Here is a 25,959-nt window from a genome sequence, read left to right as displayed (position 1 = left end):
GCTGGTTGAAGCCCTACACTGTCTTTAAGCCCCTGGAAAAAAAACTGCAACAGAGATAGTATTCATATCGACGTCTGTGAACAGTCGGGAACCCTTCACTGTGTTGGAAAAATTGTTAGTATAAGTTTTGGTCTCCTGCTTTAAATTGGCGACAGTTCTTGCTAATGAATGTCGGGAGAAACCTTATAAGCAACAGCTAAAGTCGCCTAGGCTGTAAAGCGAAAACTCATGAATAAAGGCAAACAAACTACATGGTTCCGTGCCTAAGCTACGAAAGAGATCTTGGGGCCACAATGGAGCCGGAGGGTAGGCGCAAGGGTGCGGAAATGGCAGAAAATATTATACACGTATATACCGATGGTTCCAAATTCCTACACTGTATTTCAGTGGGAAATTGTAGGTGTGGTGGAAGCAGCAAAAACTGTGAAGAAAGCGTGCTTAAGCTGCAATCGCTTCAATATTGTGACGGTTATTAGCATCACTAATTGATACTCATATCCCTAAGGTTATTAAATAAAGACACAACAACAATAAAGCAATTTGCCTCTCTTGTGTACATCAAATCAATCATCTTTTACTCACATAATGTAAGGCAACGGAGAGATACGGAATGAAGCAGCGCAGAGTATAAAAGCATAGCAAGCTGAGGCATGACTAATCAGTTTTGATTTAAGCACGCTATTGGTTGTGGGGTATAGGAGTTATTGTGAAGTACTCTCAAAGTAGACTAATAACGACCATTTTGCATTATTGAAAATTGGAGATATTTATTCAACAGCTTAGCGATTCGAACGTTAGCAGAAGGTTTGGAATATGCGGAATTCCCCTAAATTCGTTACAATATATATCAATATATCTGGCGACGATCAAGACAATTATCTCAAACAGTACTTCATCAAGTGTTCTGGAATCCGAAGAAGCATTGGAGAGAATTTGATCAGGCCGGACCATACATTTATTCTCTATGCTGTGTTCCTGGTCATAAAGTGATAGAAGTTAACGCAAAGGCTGATAAGTTAGCAAAGAAGAGTGCAGCACTCTATGAATCGGCGGTAATCGTTCCAACATGCTTGGGAGAAATCAAAAGGAGACCGTAGTTGCATATGATCAATCAAGCAGGAAGGGCGCGAAAAGAAATGCGCGCTGCAATTTTTTTTAGATCATTTGCAAATTATGCGACGTTGGATTAACAAAGTTGTTCTAATCTCTAAAGAGAACAGACTTAAGGCTCACCATGGGCATACAAACTGGACACTGCTTTCTGGTGTCACATGCTTATAAGCTAGGCCTCGTCATCAAGAGCAGGTGTAGGAAGTGCGAGCTGCAGGAAGAAACGATTGAGCACGTTCTCTGTTCGTGTCTTGCGCTCGCTATGTCAAGGCTCCAGCCAGTAGGGGAGCAGTTTTGCCAAATATAGAAGCAGAAATTAAGCTAGGTCCTAAATAACTTCTAGTATTTGCCAAGAGAACGAAGTTATTGTATAACATAAGTCCAGGTGAATAATTCGAGGTTTTCAAACAAATCTGGTAAGAGTATAGACACATTAATCTATCTGAGGTCTTCATTGATCTGACCGTTCAACCTAACCAAACTATGTATCATCTAAAACGACTAATATTGAACACATTACGGACTAATGGCATGTTTTGGATTTCATCCTCAAAGTAATAGCACCTTTTTATACTCAGCTGAGCAGAGCTCACAGAGTATATTAATTTTATTCGCATAATGATACCCTGTAACGGCATAAACTAATCGAGATAGATATAGACTTCTATATATCAAAATGATCTGGGCGAAAAAAAAAATTCCTTTAGCCATGTCCGTCCATCCGTCCGTCTGTCCGTTAACACGATAACTTGAGTAAATTTTGAGGTATCTTAATGAAATTTGGTACGTAAGTTCCTGGGCACTCCTCCCCGATCGCTAATTAAAATTAACGAAATCGGACTATAACCACGCCCACTTTGTCGATATTGAAAATTTCTAAAAACCGTAAAAGTGTGATAATTCATTACCAAAGACGGATAAAGCAATGAAGCTTGGTAGGTGGGTTGACCTAATGACGCAGAATAGAAAATTAGTAAAATTTTGCACAGTGGGCGTGGCACCGCCCACTTTTAAAAGAAGGTAATTTAAAAGTTTGGAAAGCTGTAATTTGGCAGTCGTTGAAGATATCATGATGAAATTTGGTAGCAACGTTACTCCTTTACTATATGTTCTAAATAAAAATTAGCAAAGTCGTATGAGGAACACGCCCACCTTTAAAAAAACAATTTTAAGTAAAATGTTTACAAAAAATTGAATATCTTTACAGTATATACATAGTAAATTATGTCAAAATTCAACTCCAGTGTAACAAAATTCAAAAATAAAAGAAGATTTCAAAATGGGCGCGGCTCCGCCCTTTTTCATAAAATTTTTCTAGAATATTTTTAATACCATAAGTCGCACAAAAATTTACCAATCCTTGTGAAATTTGGTAGGGGCATAGCTTGTATGACGATAACTGTTTTCTGTGAAAGTGGGCGAAATCGGTTGAAGCCACGCCCAGTTTTTATACACAGTCGACCGTCTGTCCTTCTGCTCGGCTGTTAACACGATAACTTGAGAAAAAATCGATATATCTTTACTAAACTTAGTTCACGAACTTATCTGAACTCTCTTTATCTTGGTATTAAAAATGGGCAAAAGCCCACTTTTTCGATATCGAAAATTTCGAAAAATTAAAAAAAAAAATTACATAATTCTATACCAAATACGAAAAAAGGATGAAACATGGTGATTGGATTGCTTTTTTGACGCAAAATATAACTTTGGAAAATACTTTGTAAAATGGGTGTGACACCTACCATATTAAGTAGAGGAAAATGGAAAAGTTCTGCAGGGCGAAATAAAAAGCCCTTGGAATCTTGACAGGAATACTGTTCCTGGTACTACATATATAAATAAATTACCGATACCCGACAGATGATGTTCTGGGTCACCCTGATCCACATTTTGGTCGATATCTCGAAAACGCCTTCACATATACAACTAAGGGCCACTCACTTTTAAGACCCTCATTAATACCTTGCATTTGATACCCATGTCATACAAACACATTCAAGGGTTACCCTAGGTTCATTTTCCTACATGGTGCTTTTCCCTTATTTTGTCTCTAAAGCGCTCAGCTGAGGATGTAATGTTCGGTTACACCCGAACTTAGCCTTCCTTACTTGTTTTTATTTTATTTTATTTTGCATACATATATGTAAGTCAAAGGCAAATATTATATAAAAAAAAAATCATCATATATTGCCAAAGTTTTTGTTGTATTGACCAAATGTTTTTAGTCAAATTCCAATTAAGATGAGTTAGAAAAGTTTTAGCGGATATATTGAAAGAAATAGATCATTTAATTGTTGTTAGCAATATTTTTATTATGTATGTATGTATGCATGTATGTATGTACGTTTTCAGTTGTACCCTGCAGTGAAACATCAAAATAATCGGAAAGCATACTAGTTTACATATAAATTGTTCTGACTGCTGACAAACTGGTTCGGAAAACGTGTAGGAAAATAGCCAAACATGCTAAAAAGTCATAATTACAAAAATTGCGGTTATGAAAATTATACTACAAATTTTCCAATTAAATTTCATATTTTTTTATATCTCTATTAAGTCAAATGGTAGCAACTTTACTGACTAGTTTACAGGTTAACTTAGTACTAGTTTAACAATTTTAAAATAAGATTCACTGAAATAAGTAATAAGACTTAATGCGCGCCTTAAATAGAGGCCTTAGCATGGCAAAGTCCAGATCAAGGCTTCTGATAGGCGATTAAATTCTACAAGTCCTCTTAGAAGAGGTGCAAAACGGAATGAACTGCGAAAGCGGAGAGTTCTGTTAGGGACATTGAAAGTCAACTGCTCGAGTAGTTCTGAACAATCAATGACACGGATATTATGTTAAAAATAAACATTACGTAGGGTAGCAGGGGATTAACAAAGTGTAAAGGTTGAAGAGCAAATCGTATGAATTTGCGCTGAATTCTTTCGAATTTTTTAAGCATGAGCCAAAATCCTTAATAAACATTAAGAACAAAATAGGAACAAGGATGCTACTTTGTGGTACACCCGAGGTTACTGAGAATTCATAAGACTTTTTTCTCAATTTCGACAAAAGAGTTTCTATTTTCCAGGTAAAACACCAGCCACGGCAGAAAGCTTGAGTGAAAGCCCAGCGAATGATGAATTTTCTTTAACTACCTTTTCAAAAAGCTTGGAACAGATTGACAATTTAGCTTAATGCCTTTGTAATTGTCAGTGTAGCCATTTTAGCTGTTTATACTCAGCGTGCTTTGCACACAGAGTATATTAACTTTGATTGGATAACGGTTAGTTGTACAGGTATAAAGGAATCGAGATAGATATAGACTTCCATATATCAAAATCATCAGTGACGAAAAAACATTTGATTGAGCCATGTCCGTCCGTCTGTCCGTTAACACGATAACTTGAGTAAATATTGAGATATCTTCACCGAATTTGGTACATGAGCTTATCTGGACCTAGAATAGACTGATATTGAAAATGAGCGAAATGGGATGATAACCACGCGCACTTTTTATATATAAACATTTTGGAAAACACAAAAACCTGATTATTTAGTAAAAAATACACTTAGGATGTAGAAATTTGACGTGTGGACTGATATTGAGACTCTTGATAAAAATTTGAAATATTTTTTTAAAATGGGCGTGGCACCGTCCACTTGTGAAAAAATCAATTACAAGTATTATTAATCATAAATCAAAAACCGTTGAACCTATCGTAACAAAATTCTGCAGAGAGTTTGCCTCTACTATAAGGAATGCTTTGAAGAAAAATTAACGAAATCGGTTAAGGACCGCGCCCACTTTTATATACAAGATTTTTAAAAGGATCGTGGATGAATAAAATAAGCTATATCTTTGCAAAAAAGAGCTTTATATCAATGGTGTTCTATTTCCCAAGTGGGTTTATAACAATAAATAGGAAAAACATCAAATTTCAAAAAATGGGCGTGGCACCGCCCCTTTTATGACTAAGCAATTTTATATGTTTCGGGAGCCATAACTCGAAAAAAATTAACGGATCGTAATAAAAGTGGGTACAAAAATTTTCCCTATAGTAGAAAATATTTCTAGTAAAAATGGACGGGATCGTAGCAAAAAATAGTTTTGAATCAATGATTTTTTACTAATCAAATTTTATTGTAAGAGAAATGGGGAGACATTTTTTTAAACGGGCGGTTCCACGTTTTATGTAGATAATTAATTTATCTGAAATGAAATGTACAATTGAATCTCACGCTGAGTATATAATGTTTGGCTACTCCCGAACTTAGACACCTCTACTTGTTTCAAGCTAGATTTATGTAGCTTTTTTTCCTCCGTTTAGCTTAAAAATTGCTATTTAGCTTTAAGTTTTTTCGTGAATTTTTAACTCTTTTTAGCTTTTGCTAAAACCAGTTTGGTGCTGATTTAATTTTAAGAACATTGAATCGATTTGAGCTGGATGCTAAAAGTTTGAGGGTCTTAAGAAAATAAGAGAGAGAAGAATAAGATTAGGCTAGTATCACTAATATCAGTTTCGTTCCGGGTGTTTGCCATTCGATTCGATCGGCTTCGAAATTATTTTCGAGCGAAAATGAATTTTTGACTTCAAAAACATATATTTGGTTTTCTAAGCTCGTATTTAGATCTATTCAATGACGACGAACTCAAATCATCACAAATTGTATCTAATGGGATAACATAGGTTACACCTTTGAATTTTGGGAACAAACTGAAGAGTATAAAAACGCGTTTGGGAAAAATCCATTTATGAGTCTTTCCATGTTTTTTTTCGAATTTTTAGTGGAGGAAGTACTATGAAGAACGTAATACCAAATAAATAAAATCCATTACACTGCTGAATGGAAAAAAATGACTTCTCTCTGACGACGCATGTATAAGTTTTGTTGGTAGACTAAACAGAAATTAAGTTACCGATCAATATATAAATCAACCTATGAAAGACAGTACGGATGCGACAAATTTTAGACACCAATAAAATATGTCATCGAATTTTAAGGAAAAAATGTTTTATTTTTTTTTTTAAAGAAGTACGCATAAAACATTTAACATACGAATACTAGATAAAAGTATAGACAATTTTAAATAAGAGCAAATATATACATTAGGGTGGGTCGATTTGTATGAACGAAAGTTAACCGATATCGCGCCATCGATTTTTCGATAGGATTTGTGGTCAGGAAAAAGAGTTCCGCTACGCATACCCAAAAAAATAATTTTCGAGCCTGCGGTATTTCACCACATTAATCTTCCGTAATAAATAAATATATGATACCAAAATCTGCGAAAAACGCAGTTTCAAAAAATCTGTTGGTCAGGGCCATTGTGAATTAATCTAACGATATATTAGCTGTGTTTTTTCTTTACATCTATAGACGTTTACGCTTAAACTTTATATGTACTGCTAAGCGTCAAACTTAAATACACCTCTGAAATTGCTGCGCATAAAATTTGTACTACTAAATTTCAATACGCATTATACTCAGATGTAACTGAAATATGTGTCTATGTTTCACCTCTACACTAATTCTATGTATCGCCTTTTAAATTGGTGCGTGTTCACTATTCATCCCAACTGATTTAGCTATATGTTATACATTATGGCCACCAGAGGTTTGTGTCTCCGATTTTAGGTACACCCTGTTCTGTAGCTAGTTATTTAACCACAGTCGCTAGATGGATCTCCTAAACATTATCTAAGCGAGGGTAAGCGTTTTTTTACGCGCAAACGTAAATGTATACGCTTGTATAAATTAAAATAATTAAAAATACATTTTAAGATCGCGGGTTCGAATCGAGCTCAAGACCTAACAATAATTATTTTATCATTATTATTGTTATGATACATTTTTTCTTAATTGAAAAAATTATTTAATTAGAATAGAAGATCCATTTCGGGAACTGCTAAATTCCTTCATCGGCAACGTAGGATTAATGAAGACAAACAAAAAACCACTGTGATGGCTGAATGGTTATAGCAGCGGCGCCTAAACGTTGCCGATGAAGGAATTTAGCAGTTTACGAAATGGATCTATACAACGAGCTTTGGCAATTGTCTAAATGTTTTCTTTCTTCTATTTTAATGTAATAATTTTTTCAATTAAGAAACAATTTATCATAACAATAATAATGATAAAATAATTATTGTTAGGCCTTGAGCTCGATTCGAACCCGCGATCTTACAAATCAGTAGGCCGATATAACAACAAAAATTGTTAAAAAAATTTTAAGTTAAACGGTTTTATTGAAAACAATACTTACATGAAGTAATAATAATACTAAAAGCTAGAAAATAATTAGGTAGGTCCTAGGTACTAGTCATCACACTCCTCACCAATCTGTGGCATCAGACAATTAAATAAAAGCGTTGGACGCGTCAAATTTCTATTGGTAGTCATAAGTTAGGCCAATTGAACCTTAATAAAGTTATGCTACGCCTCACATTTTTAGAAATTTCACGCGCCCAACACTTTTATTTGGCGCCATATTCATAGGTCGCGTTCTACTCATGTATGTATTATGTGTTCCAAATATGAGCCATATTCATAGGTCGCTTTCTATTCATGTATGTATTATGTGTTCCAAATATGAGCCAAATTGGACCTCGAATAAGATTTTTTTTTAATATATCGATCCTTGCGCCACCTAGCGGCGATTTTTTCATAGGTCGCTTTCTATTCATGCATGTATTAAAATAAATAAATGTAAGGCGCGATAACCTCCGAAGAGATTTTAGGCCGAGCTTCTCTTATTATTATGTGTTCCAAATATGAGCCAAATCGGACTAAAAATACGATTTTTTGAATATCTCGATCCTTGCGCCACCTAGCGGCGATTTTTTTCTTATTATTACATTGTCATCGGGTTCTGAACTATTTTCCAAGTTTCAAGCTTGTAGCTTATCGGGAAGTTACTTAAATTTCCATTACAAAATTTGTGCCAGCCAGCCAGTCAAGTCAAGCTAAATAAAACCGTTTAAGACCACGGCTATTGTCTCAAACATACTAATTTTTAATTACGTAGATATACTGTTGCAAGCACTGAAGTAATTGTAGTAGTAGTAGTACAAGATTGGTCACTTTAAAAAATTTTCATAAAACACAGATTGCATCTGTAAATTATTTTATTTACTTTTTATTAGATTGAAGTAAACATTACTTTTAAATTTTTACCAGATGTATGAAATGTTTTTTCTGTTTTTTTTTTTTTCATGAAAAAAATAATAAAAGGCTTGAAAAGCTGCTGGCTGTCGTCAGATTGAAGACAACCCTGTTGATCTTGGCACACGTGGTTGCAAGCCGCATGATTTTATAGGCTCTTCACTTTGGTGGCACGGACCACAATGGCTTTCTTGCCACATTTCGGCATGGCCAAAGCCGAAAGCAGGTAGCGCTTCTCCACCCGAGAAGCGCAAGGTCGAAGCATATCACGCACTCGAGGAAGAGGACGATATTCTTCAACGTTTCTCCTCATACTCTCGAGCTCTCCGTGTGATTGCATACGTGTTCCGCTTTGCGAACAATGCCTGCAACAAATCCAAATCGGTGGCAACAACACATAATCCCCATCTGACGTACAAAGAGTTGCAACATGTGAAAACGCGGCTTGTGGCAATGGCACAATCTCGCCATTTCGGGGCGGAAAAGAGCGCCTTACAAAACAATATGCCAATAAACAAAAAGAGTTCCCTTCTGGCTCTTGACCCATTTCTGGATGGATACGGACTCCTACGTATCGGTGGAAGATTGGAACATTCTATAATGCAATACAATGAGAAGCATCCAGTAATCCTTCCTCCGGATTTAAGGCTCTTCCAGTTGTATCTGGAGTTTTTACACCGCCTGCTTCTTCATGCAGAAATGCGGTTAATGATCCAAATGGCGAGGCAAGAGTACTACGTACCAAAACTAAAGCCTCTTATAAAGAAATGCATTTTTCAATGCAAATAGTGCACGCTTTTCAAACAGAAAACGCGCACGCAAATAATGGCAGCTCTACCACCTGAGCGCTGCAATTTCTCACTCCCCTTTTCCACAACAGGAGTAGACTTTGCAGGTCAATTCCAAATAAAAGCATCGGTTCTGAGGTCGACCACTATCATAAAAGGGTACGTGGCTGTATTCGTCTGTTTTTCCACAAAGGCAGTACACCTCGAGCTATGCTCGGACCTTACCACCGAAGCCTTTCGCGCAGCATTCGCCCGATTCGTTGGCAGACGATGTTATCCCTCAAAAATGATGAGGGACAATGGTAAAACGTTCATTGGCGCTCAGCGCGCACTCGCGCGCGACTTCGTTAAATTTCTTAACGAATGCTTCGCGGACATATGCCCCCCAGGGAATAAACGGGCAGTATATTCCACCCAGTGCCCCTCATATGGGCGGCTTGTGGGAATCCGCAGTAAAAAGTTTTAAAACGCACTTCAAAAAAACCGCTGCATCCCACAAGTTTACATTCGAAGAATTCACGACGCTGTTGGTGTGTATTGAAGCAGTTCTCAATTCGAGGCCTCTAACCTCACTATCCCAGGACCCAGCTGACTTCACAGCGCTCACTCCGGGTCACTTCCTTGGAGGTGCACCGCTATTAGCCATTCCTGAGCCAAACGCGGAAGACCTCTCCTGGATAAATCGATGGAAAAAACTCAAGTCGCTTCATCACCAATTCAGTCGACGCTGGAAAGAGGATTATCTGAAGGACCTTCAGAAGCGCTATAAATGGCAAACGCCACAGCGAAATCCCCAACCAGGCGTCCTCGTCGTAATTAAAGAAGATTCTCTCTGGCACGAATTGAGAACGTTCGCCTCGGACCTGACAACCATGTTCGGTTTATAGAAGTTCGCACTCAAAATGGGCTTTTTATACGCCCCTTAGTTAAACTGTGCTTCCTTCCAATGGAGCACCCTTCGAGCACAGCGCTCTAACTTATATACGTTTCCCCTGTCTAATTAACTTTCCGTTTATCATCCGCTGTATCCTACTACTTCTCGTTTCTCTGTCTGCTCTTATACTTCCAGGACGACACCCATCTGGCTCCCACGGCAGAGAACGACAGCTGCCTTCAGTGTCGGCGCTGCCTCCACTACCACGCGCAGCGGACAGATCGAAGAAACCAGCGGCAACCCCCAAACCGGAACATATGGCCAAGCGCACGATCACGCGCACCCCACAAGGCCTGCCAACGACGTAATATAGCCAGTCGCGCCTCAAATCCCACCATCCGCGCCTTGCAGGAACTGCAGAAGGTCCTTACAAGCACCTCCCTGCAGGGCGGGCAGGATGTTTAAGTCGCCTCCATCCCCATTAGACGGCGGCAATTCCTATGCGCAGCCGTGCGCGGCGAATGGAAAGGCGCCAACGAACACCCACCACTGCCATCGGCGATGAACAATATTCAATTCGTACTACTAGCCGGCAATCGCGGACGCGCTCCTTTTATATAAATTTAATTAATACTTTGAATTTGTATTTAGTTTGAATACTTATAAATAAAAACTGAATTATAACGTTTTATGAAAACAACTTTGAACCCATTTATTTAGTGCAGAGTGAAGCGAAGAAAGACCAGGTGAGATTTATTCACTTAGCCTTAAAAATATTTGTTTAACTTTTTTAACTTTTATTTTTTGTACATTTAACCTTTTTTCTGACAAAGTTCTGACAACACTGGTAATTGTAAGCTTAATGCCTTTGAGAAATATCCACCAAAGAGGCTTAATAAAGGGCATGGTAATAGGGGCATGAGAAATTGTTAATCGAATTGGGTATCTTGCCAATATTAGAATAACAGAGTTGTTTTTTGATGTTTTGGTAACCGCACTGAAATTTTGAATTACATTCAAATAACAAATATTCGATTTCTATTCATACGCGAATTGTCAGCCGAATGTTTTGTTAACTAACGCAACGCAAATGCTTTACTCGTATTTTGGTTAATGCTTTATTCCCAATAAGTTTTGGGATTTGTTAAAAAAAAAAAATAACAGAAAAACGAAAAAGCCTAAGATTGTATGAAAAACTTTGAAATATGTTGGTATTTGGTTCGGTAAATAGTTTTTTTATTCCACAATAACGGCTTACATTTCTCATGTCCCCGCTCGGGCGCCACTTACCTTAGCCGTTGCGGTTTGAAAAGTGCGTACTTTTTTCCGTGTAAATTTGCGATATTTAGCTTGAAATTGAAAACTACTACATCATTCATAATCCATAGTATTTCAGACTATAATTCCAAGGAGGAAATACTCCTCTGACTGACATTTAGAGAACTACTTCGTATGTGATTATCTATAATACATTGGCAGTAAACGTGTCAATACATATCAAAAAACTGCACCCAACTGTTACATTCAAGCTTCTGTCAAGACGGCGACGGTATCTCTTTTGTTTTCGAAATTCCTGAGCTTTAAGTCCCCAACAATACTTGTTGTTTCGTTTTGTTATTTATTTACTAAATAAACTTTTCAGAATCGTAATTAATGTAATAATACTAAAAGAAAATACATCCGCATATTCATATGTTGAACATTTTTTTTGATTTGTTATACTTCTTTTTTGTTTTGTTTACTTTTCATTTTTATATCTCGCTTATGTGTGCTCTTAATACGAAAACAGGAATAACTCATTTTTCATAAAGGGAGGGGGGTTTGGGATAAAGAAATTTTTAATGTATCGTATCCATTGATATACATATACATAGGTACAGATTTAGACTTTGTACCTATATTGCAGGGGTGGGCAACAACGCTATATGCTGCAAAGGGCCGCAGAGAGCTGGAAGAAATTAAAGAAGAGGGCGTAGCTGATCCAATCCATTGGTTGCTATTTAATTGTCAGATCCGAAATTATGTATGTGTATTTGGGGCTTTCTAAGCCAGCTCAACCTACTTATGGATTTCACACCATCCATTTTTCTAAAAATTGGATTGATGACCTTTTAGCACGTTCGAGAAAGATGGGACGATTTGAATATTTGAAATTTTTGTTTTTTGCTTTTTTTTTCTATTAACATATCTTTTTTTGTTTTTAATAAATTGATGAGTGATTGCTGATAACCTTTTGATAAAATTTTTGAACAAAAATTCGAATTGTTTTTTTGTTAAAATATGAAAAGAAATGGTATAGTAAGTTTGTCACGAATCTCAAAATTGTAAGTCCTTAAAGGAGAAGAGATAGACCCACCAGTAAATAAGCCGATTTGATCAGCATGACGATGCATGATTTAGTCATGCCGTCTGCCCATTCGTCCGTCCCTATGTCTGTCTCTTTGAACGCAAACAAGTCCCTAAATTTTTGAGATATCTTAATGAAATTTTGTTAGCGGATATGTTTTCGTGTCGGATTAGACATTTGTCGGAATTGACCGGATCGTACCACTATTATATATATTAATTCTAATTGCTGTTTTTAAGTACGGGTCCTTTTTCGCTCTTATTTGGAATCCAAATCTATAAATGAAGTTTTGGTTGTAAAGATGGAGATTCGGGCTATTAGCGAGCTTTGGGCAATTTTGGTCGCAGAGTTTTTGTTTAGCTATATTTTATTAAAATAATTTGTTAAAAATAAACGATTGTGAGCACACAAAGAAATCTATTTGTTCTATGGCATTATTGTGAATATTTGCACTGCATTACTGGCATTTGCTATTATGCGCTAGATGGCAGCGCAAGATGTAAGTTTTAATTGATTGATAGAACAGCTAATTTTTGTTGATATTTGATAAGAGATATTTGTTGCGCAAGATACGCAAGGGTCCAGCTCGTAGCATGTATTCCCCATACAACTGATTTTCCAGAAAAGAGACTTTTTTGTAATATCTTCCTTAATTCTTCAATAAGAAGCTCCAACTTTCACAAAATGCTTTCTTATTTGGCACATATTGATGTCTAAAAAACACCTGGAGATCGGTAATATATATGGTATTTATCGCATACAACCGATCGTTCAGATAAGAAACTTTTCGTAATTTCTGCCCCATTTTAACAGCTAGAGCCTTCCAGTTTCACTATATGCTTTCGTATATAGCAGATATTTTTGTCTGAAAAATGCATAGAGATCGGTCGTATATATAGTATATACCCTATATATAGTATAATCCCCTTTTTCGCGGCTACAAGCTTCAAATTTCATCTACGCCTCAGCACTACTCAAAAATTTATTCGGATTATACTTCATTATGCAAGGTATCAGGCCTTAGGCACAGTCGCCTTTACTTGTTTTATAATATTCCGAAAAGAGAAATTTGAGACCTAACTGGAATAATAATTTTTTGTAATTTCTTGGAATTTTCGAATAGGTAAGATGTATTTTTTGTTTGTTTTATTTATAAGTTTTTTAAAAAGTTGTCCGGCCTGACTGGTTATTATTGCGTTTTGTAACGCCAAAATTGAATGGGTATAAAAGCCCCCTTTTCAGCTAAATCGGTGATGAAAAATCTGCTGGGCGGTTGAGTTGGCATCTACCGCCCCATTTACTTGAAAAAAAAAAAAAACTCGAAAAAGATGCCAAAATGATATAAAAGCAATATCGAATTTGCCTCAAAGTAGTTTAGAAAATAATTCTGAAATAGTCCCGCGGGGATCCCGAAATAGTGCTGTAATTATCGCAATCCCGAAACAGTCGTATCATTGTCTCTATATAATTCCGACATTATCCCAAAAAATAAAAATAAAGTACTTGGCGTCATTTAACTTCGCGGAGTTTTAGGCCGAGCTTTTCTACCAATTCGAGTCGTGCTCCTACATGATTCATGCCAACTGCGAACGGCAGCCGCAAGGCAGTTAAATTTTCACAGAGAACCTTTTCATGGCAGAAATACACTCGAAGTGTTTACCAAACCCGCTTAGAACTCGCTAAACCATACAACTGCGGCCGCTAAAGATACGGATATAGTTCCGAGACTATCCCGAAACAGTCCTGTAAAGGTTTCGAAGTGATTCCGAAAACAATCCTGAAATGGTCCCGAAGCAGTTTCGAAAACAATACAATTTTAAAGTTTCGGCAAAATGTTTAAACTTTGGGGTTTTGTTTTAAGCCTAGAAGAATCTACAAATTTCTATTTTTAATAGGAAATTGAGAGGTTTCGTATTTAGTTCAAAAAAGTTTCAAATATTGCTTGAACCGATGAATGGCAAAATTTAACCTAAAATTTTTACCGGAAAATTTTTTTTAATTAAAAGTTTTACAGCTAAATCGACGAAGAAAAATTCATTGGCAGGTAAAGTTAGCATCGAACGCCCAATTTATTTGAAGAACAGTCCAGCACCATATCGAAATTTGTCCCAAAGTTGTTCCGAAATAGTCTCGCTGGGACTCCCAAATAGACTTAAGATTATCCTGAAGAAAATCCCGAAAATGCCCCAAAATTGTCTTGATCTCAGAAACAATCCTGAAATGATATGGATAGAGAACCTAAATTATTCCGAAAACGATATGATCCAAAAACATTACTGAAATGTACCACATAAAATAGCCGAAATTACTGGAGATAGTCCAGAAACGATCCCTAAAATCTAAAATTGTTCTTTACAACCATCCCAAATGGTCACGAGTTACCTCGAGTTTTCTATGTCTGTGCGAGGTCCTCACGGACCGCACAGGTCTCGAAATTATTCCGAAATCGTCCCTTTACTACCCCAATACGTTCATTAAAAACCACACGGTCGAAATTCGCTCACGAGTATAATGAGCTGATGTTCATCATCAACATAATCTAAAACGACTCTAGCCTTAATAAAAAAGCGGAAGGAAAAATATTTTCAGCGAAATTGGACCCAAAGATTTATTTTCATGATGTATATTGGAACGATTTTCCGTCATCGCTTGTCAAATTTGGTGTCGAGACAAACCAGTTTCGGAGTTGTGCCATCATCAGAGTCGTTCTGATTTGTTGTTGTCGTTTGTCCTCTATTTATAGTTCGTAGGTACATGAACAGGTATTATCAAAATTGATGCTTGTTTATATTTAGTTATTTGTATGTGCTGTGTGCTCATTCAGAACCGGGGTGGGTTTTACTGATCGATTTGTTTCTGACTGAGGCAGGTAAAAGTCCGATCTCACAATGAGAATGCCCAAAACTTCATTATCAGCCTCGTATAGATACCAAGACAACAGTTATATTGAAGACAATTGACCAAAAGACCAGGGAGAGACGATCGCACACTTTCTTTTAGAAAATGATTCGGTAGGCATAGGTTTCACGTTTTCACTAAATAGTATCAATAACAACAATTAAGGAAGGATAAGTTCGGGTGTAACCGAACATTACATACTCAGCTGGCAAATTACAGGTTGCAAAACTTTTAAATTACCTTCTTTTAAAAGTGTGCGGTCCACGCCCATTGTCCAAAATTTTACGAATTTTCTATTCTGCGTCATAAGGCCAACCCACCTACCAAGCTTCATCGCTTTATCCGTCTTGGTAATGAATTATCGCACTTTTTCGGTTTTTCGAAATTTTCGATATCGAAAAAGTGGGCGTGGTTATAGTCTGATATCGTTCATTCTAAAAGATACCTCAAAATTTACTCAAATTAAAGTGTTTGCGGTCAGACGAATGGACGGATGGACGGACATGGCTAAATGAATTTCTTTTTTCGCCTAGATCATTTTGATATATATAAGTCTATATCTATCTCGATTAGGTTATGCCGTTAAGGTGTACCGTTATGCCAACAAAATGAATATACTCTGTGAGCTCTGCTCAGCTGAGTATAAAAACACTTGTATGAAGCAATATGAGCATGTCTCTCTAATTCAATATGGATATAAAACCAGAATAGTTTGTTTAGGGGCACATTTTGTATAACACAACGAGATTTAACCAGAGCACAATATAAGACCGCTTCCGCACTGAAGTAAACGGTGAGTGCTTTTCTGAGTTATTTCGTAATACTTAGTGGTGCATGTGAAGGTGATTTACTGAGACTTAATTGTCATGGCGTCATATATAAAAACTGGCCCTTAATTTGCTAAGAACCAGGTTCTGTCTGGTCCTATACATATGCAGTTCAAAACAGTTTCAGATTTTTACTCAAATTTTGCCAAACAAATAATCACATTGGGTTCAAAGCGACACATTTGCCCACACCTGGTACATATGTGGTATATGCCCAATACATTTGTTTCCATTATTCAATAAGCAAACTTGAAAAGAAATCTATAATTGCGGGCAGAAATCATTTGGAAAATAATTTCAGCATTTTGATGAGTGTAAATAAATATTTAAATAATGCGATTCGTTGCTATTTTTGGTAAATCTCAAAACAAAATTTTTCACTGGATCAAATTGTGTATTGAACAAATATATGTATGTATTTATGTACATATGTTTATCAGAAAATTAAACTATGTATGCAATTTATATTGAAATCATGCATCAATTTGGAACTTTTATAAATAAATATGTATGTACATGGCGGCCACCGTGGTGTGATGGTAGCGTACTCCGCCTACCACACCGTATGCCTTGGGTTCACACCCCGGGCAAAGCAACATCAAAATTGTAGAAATAAGGTTTTTCAATTAGAAGAAAACTTTTCTAACCGGGGTCGCCCCTCGGCAGTGTTTGGCAAGCGCTCCGGGTGTATTTCTGCCATGAAACGCTTTCTGTGAAAACTCATCTGTCTTGCAGATGCCGTTTGGAGTCGGCATAAAACATTTAGGTCCCGTCCAGCCAATTTTTAGGAAAAATCAAGAGGAGCACGACGCAAATTGGAAGAGAAGCTCGGCCTTAGATCTCTTCGGAGGTTATCGCGCCTTACATTTATTTTTTATGTAATTGATATTAGAGAAAAATTGTAAGTTTACAAACGGCGATGGTTACTAGGACATGTTTCATTATATCCACACCATTAGGAATAAACTATATACAGAGTGTATGTGCCTACATGGTGATCAAAAGGAATATAAACAAAAAGGCAACTCTTAGAGACCAATTGTACAGCGAACAACGGAACATTCATATGGCTTAGCAGCTAAAGGCTTGCGCTGATATGAATGTTAGAGATTCGAGTTCAACGCTCAGCTCCCGAAAAGCTAGCTGATGAAGAAGTGAAATTCAGAAACATGTCCTAGTAACCATCGCCGTTTGTAAACTTACAATTTTTCTCTAATATCAATTACAAAAACCATTGTATAAAGCAATATGAGCAAAGCTCGTTAATTAAATACATATGATTTATTTTTTATTTTATGTATGTATATTAGAGCGGGTTAAATTTTTTTCCCATCAGGAGTACAGCAAAAAACGTAATCTACAGATGATTCTAAGATAAATCGCGGAAGACACCATAGGTCTAAGTTCGATTTCTAGTCCCCCACTTTTGCAAAATAGATATTTTGCCATATGAATGTAGGGTTTGGCCAAAAAATCTTCATAGCTTCTGATAGAGTTATAGGAAAAATATCGTATTGGGCTTACTTTAAAGGTATTTTACGTATATTTCAGAATCTGTTTTAATATCTATAGCGTTTTTGAATTTTAGTAGATATATCAGGCTTAAATTATGAGAAATTAGCCTAAAATGAACTTTTAACTACTTTATTATCAATTTTAACAAATTTCTTATGGACATTTTTTTTTTCTTGAAACCTTTTTGTATTTATATTTAAAATGGATGAACCAAATCCTTCTACATCATCTGAATCCACTTTATCACATATACTTGAGCACGATATTATTGCATTTGGTTTATCAAGTGAATTAAATAATCTGAATTTACCGTCTAGTCGTGACATTTTAAGATTTTATTTCTTTTAAGTGATCATGGTAAAATTCAAAGTAAAATATTTTCGCATTTGTAGATTACGTTTTTGCTATACTCCTGATGAAAAAAAATCCATCCATACAATTTGACCCGCTCTAATGTACATGTTTACATTCCTGTGTAAATCATATGCACGACAAACGTACAAGCCATAGATGGATTAATATATTGGGATTGTGTTAATAATAATAATACCCAACGGATTAATAATCTCCAAAGCCCGCCCGACCGGCGCGAGGGGCGCATCCGCATGCCGCACGGATTTGTTTTTTCCAAGTTGTTGATAGGCGGAGGTTTGTTAAGTGTCGAGATCTAAAACTGCTCAGCTACAGAACAAAAATCATCAGCTGAGTACTATACATAACAGTTAGAAATTATATAACAGTTAGAAATTATACATATCGCTCATTTGCTGCAACGTCGTCATAACTCAAACCACATGAATTTTGAGTTAATAATATATAAACGTACCCAATATCATGATCTATGTTGTATAAAAAAAATCTTCGTGATCAGTTAAAAATTTAGCACGTGGTATAAAAATGAAAATATGCCTTTATATGCGCAACATATGGCAGTTAAAATCTTTGAATGGCTCTCCTGAAAAATTGTGTTTTTTGAGTTATGACGACGTTGCAGCAAATGAGCAATATACATACTACATTGTTAAATAAATGAACATTTTTAGTTTATTTGAGTTTTTTTTTTTTGTTAAGAGTTAAGATTGGATAAGACAGTTTTTTTTATGGTAAAAAGTGAATCCGTTATATTGTAACGAAGATTAGCAGCACTAAGGGATACTTTTATCTCTAAGCCGATGCTAAGAAGTGACTTGATGCACATCAATAACTCAATCATTATGTCTACACATATGTACGCACACGCAGCGGAGAAGCAACGCACAAACACATGTAGATATCTTATCTGAGATGCTCCCAAAAGAATGCAATTATAATTGTGGAAGTGTCGCGCATATGGAAAGCTATACACGTGCATCTGTAGTTATAATTTTATAGCAGTAACTAAGTAAATTCTGGAAGCGCCTAGAAGATGGAATGAGGAAATCAAAGAGTATAAAAGGCAGCAACAGTAGAGGTGCTACAATCAGTTTGATTTAAGAAGCCACCTGGCGAGCAATAGTAATGTTGTGAAGTACGTTATATTGTGAAGAACTTTAATAAAGGCCATTTTGCATTATTGAATAGTGGAGTTATTTATTCAACAGTTCAGTGATTTGAACGTTAGCAAAAGATTGCACATAAGGGGAATTGCAGTAAATTCGTTACAATATGAAATGAATTCGAATTAGTGTTAAAATCATGACACAAACACCTAAAAGCTTCATTTAACTCGAAATTAGTTCTACACTGCCTCAAAAGAAGAGGTTTGTAATGTCTTGACACCCGTGATGGGTTGTTAAAGTTTACTTCGTTCAAAAGAATTGGACTAGAAATTAATCCATTCAGGAGTTTAGCCATAAATATAACGCCTAACATTTCTCTATGACTTGCAAGAGTTGGAAGATTGATAAGCTTCAACCGACTAGTATAAGGTGGAAGATTATACGCAGAGTCCCACTGAAACTTCCTTAATGAGAAAAGTAGAAATTGCTTTTGTATTGATTCAAGTCTATCTGCATGAACACGATATTGTGGATTCCAGACTATTGATCCGTATTCTAGTATCGGTCTAACTAAAGCGATGAAAAGAGCTTTAGTTACATAAGCGTCACTAAATTTTTTGGATCAATGAAAGAACACTTCTAGCCTTATTGACAGTAGCATTAATATGAAAGTTGAAACTAAGTTTAGCATCTATTGTTGGAAAAATTTAGGAAATTTACACTGTCTTGCGAAAAAAGAATAACAAATTTTCACAATTTTTCAGCAGGTTACTCATACGCCCTGGCAAAGGATTGTTTTAAACACCAATAGATTTAAAGACGCTTATCCATAAAGAAAATACTCTCACTTGACATCATTATCATTAATTGGCGCTTAACCGTCTAAGCGATTTTGGCCGGTTCGCAACAAGCCACTCCAGCTATACCGGTTTAGCAATTGGGAGCACCAATGGAGGTCAAAACTTCCTTAACGCGTCTCTCCCAATTCAATAGAGGACTCCCCATTACAATGCTTTAAAGTGAGATGTCGATTAAAATACTTTCTTGGCTGGAGCGTCTTCGTCAATTGGCATAACTTGACATAGTCAGCGAAGCCTTTGGGCTTTTATCCACTACACTATTGTCATATCTGGGTAAAGCACATACAAAAATAATAAATACAATACGCGATAGCCTTTGGAGAGGTTTTAGGCCGAGCTTCTATTCCAATTTGCACCGTTCTCATTTTAATTTTTCCCACAAATCGGTGGGACGAGACCTACATTATTAACACCGACTCCGAATGGCAAATCAGATGAGTTTTCACTGCGAAGCTTTTCATGGCAGAACTACACTCGGAGTGTTTGCGAAATCACTGCCGAGGGGCGACCTCGCTTAGAAAAACTTTTTTTTCTAAATTTACGATGGTGCTTTGCACACTACGACCGCTGGTTTTCTGATTTCTACATCTTAAAATCATCAGAATTCCGTTGCACGAAATCCTTTGTCTCATTTATTTTACTAGATATTGGCAAATAATTGAAAGTAATTGAAAATATTGAAAATAGTTGATCAGGAATTGAAAAAAGATGTATTGATTACCAGGTTAGGTTGAACTGGCCGGTTTAATAAAGACTTCATATAGACTGAATGTGTAGTGTTACGACCAAACGGAAGAACCCCATTCAGGTGTCAGTATTTATGTTATAGAATAACTCTTAGGACCTAGCTTAATTTCTACCTCGAGATTTGACAACTCTGCCGCCGCTAATACCTGCAGCCTTGACCTGGCGAGCGCAGAGCACGAACACAAAACGTGCTCAACCGTTTCTTCCTGCAGCTCGTACTCCCTACACCTACTGTTACAAGCATGTGACGCCTGAAGGCATTTTCCAGTTATTATGCTCAACGTGAGCTTTAAGTCTTCTCTCTTCAGAGATATGAGCCAGTTTGTGAGTCTACTATCATAGGCACATGATCTTAGAAATTTAGAAAAATGAATTACAAGAAAACAAGTAAGGAAGGCTAAGTTCGGGTGTAACTGAACACTACATTCTCAGCTGAGAGCTTTGGAGGGAAAATCACCATGTAGGAAAATGAACCTAGGGTAACCCTGGAATGTGTTTTTATGTATCAAATGGAAGGTATTAAAGAGTATTTTAAAATGGAGTGGGCCATAGTTCTATAGGTGGACGCCATGACGGGTTATCGCCATAAAGGTGGACCAGGGGTGACTCTATAATGTGTTTGTACGATATGGGTATAAAATTAAAGGTATTAATGAGGGTCTTAAAAGGGAGTGGCCCTTAGTTGTATATGTGAAGGCGTTTTCGAGATATCGATCAAAATGTGGACCAGGGTGACCCAGAACATCATCTGTCGGGTACCGCTAATTTATTTATATATGTAGTACCACAAACAGTATTCCTGCCAAGACTCCAAGGGCCTTTTATTTCGCCCTGCAGAGCTTTTTCATTTTCCTCTACTTAATATGGTAGGTGTTCCACACATTTTACAAAGTTTTTTCCAAAGTTATATTTTGCGTAAAAAAACCAATCCAATCACCATGTTTCATCCCTTTTTTCGTATTTGGTATAGAATTATGTATTTTTTTTTCATTTTTCGAAATTTTCGATATCGAAAAATTGGGCGTGGTCATAGTAGGATTTCGCCCATTTTTAATACCAAGTAAAGTGAGTTCAGATATGTACGTCAACTAAGTTTAGTTTTTTTTTTTTTTATTTATTTGGTACATTTTTGTTCGACTTATGGCATTAAAAGTATTCTAGACAAAGTAATGAAAAAGGGCTGAGCCCCGCCAATTTTGAAATTTTCTTTTATTTTTGTATTTTGTTGCACCATATCATTACTGGAGATGAATGTTTTTGTTAAAATTTGACTTTTAATTTTCTTGTTTTAAAGTGGGTGTGTTCGTTATCCGATTTCGCTAATTTTTATTTAGCACAAATATAGTAATAGGAGTAATACTGTTTTCCCACAGAAACTTAATGATCTCATTTCACCTGCTAATGAAATCGTAAATTTTTTGCTTTCACACAGAAGTAACTGCTCGATTAATATGAAGGATGAGACAGACAATCATGGCGGAACGATACAAGGTGGGAGCATGGTGACATACCTACAAACAAAAAAATTCCATGTACTTGTAAATTCGATGGATAAACGTCAAAATCGTACTGCGCCGGTAGTTGATGTACCAAATCAAATAAAAAAGGTTATAATCAGCTGTTCGATGAGGCCACCTTGTATCGTTCCGCCATGCAGACAATGACATTTGCTTTGACAAATGACATTTTTAAGCACTGAACACACCAAAAACTAAGAAGCGGAAACGGAAGCGGAACGCTACCAACAGAGTTGCATTGTGCTTTTGACTTCATTAGGCATTCGATTAGCTACTAATGAAATAATAATAGATTCGAATTTTGTAGGGAAGATTGAGCTCAATAAGCGTCTTAATGTAGAAAACTGCCTTTATCATTCAATAAGCCGTCTGTGTGAAATTAGTATAACGTTCCTGCTAATTCTCACCATGATATCTTCAACGAATGCCAAATTACAGCTTGTAAAACTTTTAAATTACCTTCTTTTAAAAGTGGGTGGTGTCACGCCCATTGTCCAAAATTTTAATAGTTTTCTATTCTGTGTCATAAGGACAACCCACCTACCAAGTTTCATCGCTTTATCCGTCTTTGGTAATGAATTATCGCACTTTTTCGGTTTTTCGAAATTTTCGATATCGAAAAAGTGGGCGTGGCTGTAGTCCGATTTCGTTCATTTTAAACAGCGGTCTGAGATGAGCGCCCGGGAACCTACATACCAAATTTCATCAAGATACCTCTAAATTTACTTAAGTTATCGTGTTTACGGACGGACGGACAGACGGAAGGACGGACATAGCTAAATGAATTACTTTTTGCGCCCAGATAATTTTGATATATAGAAGTCTATATCTATCTCGATTAGCTTATGCCGTTACGGATTACCGTTATGTGAACAAAGTTAATATACTCTGTGAGCTCTGCACATAGCAATTATTTTCAAAGGGTACAAAAGGATGTGAAAACTTCAGCCAAAACGGTAATGTAAAATACATCGATAGGAGGAGTAAGCATGGAAAGCCCCATACCGATGTACATTTCAAAACTGACAGGTAAAGCAACTACCCACTGATCTACATCATGTCTAGTTTAAGTTCAGAAAATTACAATTCCGGTTCAGAATTTCCAATTCAATCAGAAAATTCCAATTAAAGTTCGGAAAATTGCAATTCAACTTCAGAATTTCCAATTCAAGTTCAGAAATTTCAATTTAAATTCAGAAAATGACTATTAAAGTTTAGAAAATTACAACTTAAGTTCAACATTTTCATTTCAAGTTCAGAAAATTAGAATTCAAGTTCAGAAAATTCTATGTACAACAAATTCAGGAATTTATAAGTAGGGTGTTATTTTTCAAAAGTATCCCAATTCACACTACCTAAGGTAGCAGTGGAAGGGGGGGGGGAGAACTCCGCAGAGTTGCGAGAGGCAGTTGGAGGAAGACTTGATCTGTGCACACAGTACTTATATGTTACTTGCGGGATTGCCAACGCTCCTCTGCCACTCCAAGCGGTCATATCTTCGTAATCACTGCTGTCATACTCAATGACGATCAATGCTTGTGACACCAAGAATTTAGCTGAATTTCCTTGTAATGACCTCTTATAAGAGGAGAGAGAAGAGAGGAAAGGGATTTTTCTTCCCTATCTCCTTCATGTTAGCAAAATTAATTTAAGTTTGTTAAGAAGTCCAATGCTTCCTTAACAGATAGTAGGCCTTCATATCCATGTATCAAATTATTAGCGCTAACATTTACCATCTTACATACTTTTATTTCGATTGCATGAATGAAAAAATTACTGACAAATATTCTGCACTTGAATTGTATTTTTCCGAATTTCAATCGTGATTTTCTGAACTTGAATTGTAATTTTCAGAACTTAGCTTGGAGTTTCTTAACTTGCTTGTAATTCTCTGAATTCGAATTGGAAATTCTGAACTTGAATTGTAATTTTCTGAACTTAACTTGGAGTTTCTTAACTTAAATTGTAACTATGTGAATTTGAATTGTAAATTTCTGAATTTAAATTGGATTTTCTGAACTTGAATTGTAATTTTTTGAACTTGAACTAGAGACTCTGAACTTGAGTTGTAAATGTATTTAATTAGTGAGCTTTGCTCATATTGCTTTATACAATGGTTTTTGTAATTGATATTAGAGAAAAATTGTAAGTTTACAAACGGCGATGGTTACTAGGACATGTTTCTGAATTTCACTTCTTCATCAGCTAGCTTTTCGGGAGCTGAGCGTTGAACTCGAATCTCCAACATTCATATCAGTGCAAGCCTTTTAGCTGCTAAGCCATATGAATGTCCCGTTGTAAATTTCTGAACTTGAATTGTAAATTTCTGAATTTAAATTGGAAATTCAGAATTTGAATTTTAATTTTCGACAGCATGAAAAAAAAATTACTGACAAACTTTCTGCACTTGAATTATATTTTTCCGAACTTCAGTTGTGATTTTCTGAACTTAACTTTGAGTTTCTTAACTTGAATTGTAACTTTCTGAATTTGAATTGTAAATTTCTGAATTTAAATTGGATTGTCTGAAGTTGAATTATAATTTTCTGAACTTAAACTAGAAACTCTGAACTTGAGTTGTAAATTTCTGAACTTTAATTGTAAATTGGAAATTCTGAACTTGAATTGTAATTTTCGATTGCATGAATGAAAAAATTACTGACAAACTTTCTGCACTTGAATTGTCACAGGTATTTCTATGAGTTAAATAAATGCATAAATCAATAATTAATATTTTTCTTCACTTACGTCGTTAATTGTGCCAAACTGTATTTGCGTTCATCTTCTTGCCGTGAATTTTTACGTAAAAAGTGACCAAAGCCACGTAATGATAGGCGGGAGATTTTACGACTTGCAGGATTACCGCTATCGGTGTTAAGGTGATAATTATCGCCAAGAAAATTGGGCATATAACTGTTATTGATTGGCGGGTGACCATTGGATGGTTGTTGTGAATTATGCGTTGTATTGTTGGATAAACTTTCGGAAATCGTAGGTATAATGAGGCCATCTTGACCGTCGATATTACCGTTAGGAGTGTTGTGATCAGACATTTTTTATTATTTTGTATTTTAAATATTATTTAAATATTTTTTTTTTAAAGTTGACTAAAAACACTTTTAGCACATTTGAGTTGAAATTTAAATTATATTAAATAATTTGCAGTGTAAAAAAATATATTTTTGTCACTAGTTTTGGTGAAATTTTTTAAATTTATTTTCACATAATTTTTATTGAGCAAAACATTTTTAATTTTTGTAATTTAATTATTTGTTGAACTTTCATGTTTTTTTTTTTTGGTTTTAAAGTAAAATTTTTTGTATTTTTTAAAACGCCATTTTAATAATAAATTGTTGTCGGTATTGCGATTTTCATTTCGGTTATTTAATTTTTTTTTTTAATTTCACTTTAATCCACTTAAGCATTTAAGCGCCTTAAGATAGACTCACTTTTCGCCTTAAATTTTTTAAATATATACTTTTATTGCCCGTTATGCGATTTCGTTGTTGTGCGAACTTTACCGAATATGAACGCCAAATAACTGAAAAATAATATTAACAGTTTCTTTTATCTCAATCGATGTGTATCGATGTGTAGTTAGTAATAACAACAGAGAATCGTGAATGAATTGAACAACTTACTCTGCGCCTCGGCGTTCGTTAGCAAAAGCAATTGTGCCGTTAGCAGAGTCAGAATGGGAAGCAGCAAAAAAAAAAAAAAAAAACTAACTACACTTGAAGCACCCAGCAGCTGGAACAGTGCACGAACTTTGTAACACTTTATTGGTGGTTTTAACAACTATTTAACTCGATTTTATTTGTAAGACTTATAATCAAACATTCCAA

At 35.9% G+C, this 25,959-nt stretch overlaps 1 protein-coding gene across 1 annotated transcript in view; it reads right to left on the bottom strand.

Annotated features, from left to right (window-relative positions):
- The window catches only part of NKCC (sodium potassium chloride cotransporter), an 87,621-nt gene extending 61,961 nt beyond the window's left edge, over nucleotides 1-25,660 (bottom strand). Inside the window, exon 1 of the mRNA XM_067792014.1 lies at nucleotides 24,863-25,660. Within this exon, the coding sequence (XP_067648115.1) occupies nucleotides 24,863-25,167 (305 nt within the window). The 5' untranslated portion in view covers nucleotides 25,168-25,660. The remainder of the gene's footprint in view (nucleotides 1-24,862) is intronic.
- Between the last annotated feature and the right edge of the window lie 299 nt (nucleotides 25,661-25,959).

Source organism: Eurosta solidaginis, chromosome 1 (assembly GCF_040869045.1).
Source record: "Eurosta solidaginis isolate ZX-2024a chromosome 1, ASM4086904v1, whole genome shotgun sequence".
In the NCBI taxonomy this organism is placed as follows: Eukaryota; Metazoa; Arthropoda; class Insecta; order Diptera; family Tephritidae; genus Eurosta; species Eurosta solidaginis.
The sequence above is the reverse complement of the archived record's forward strand: the minus strand, read 5'-3'. Positions and strand labels throughout refer to the sequence as shown.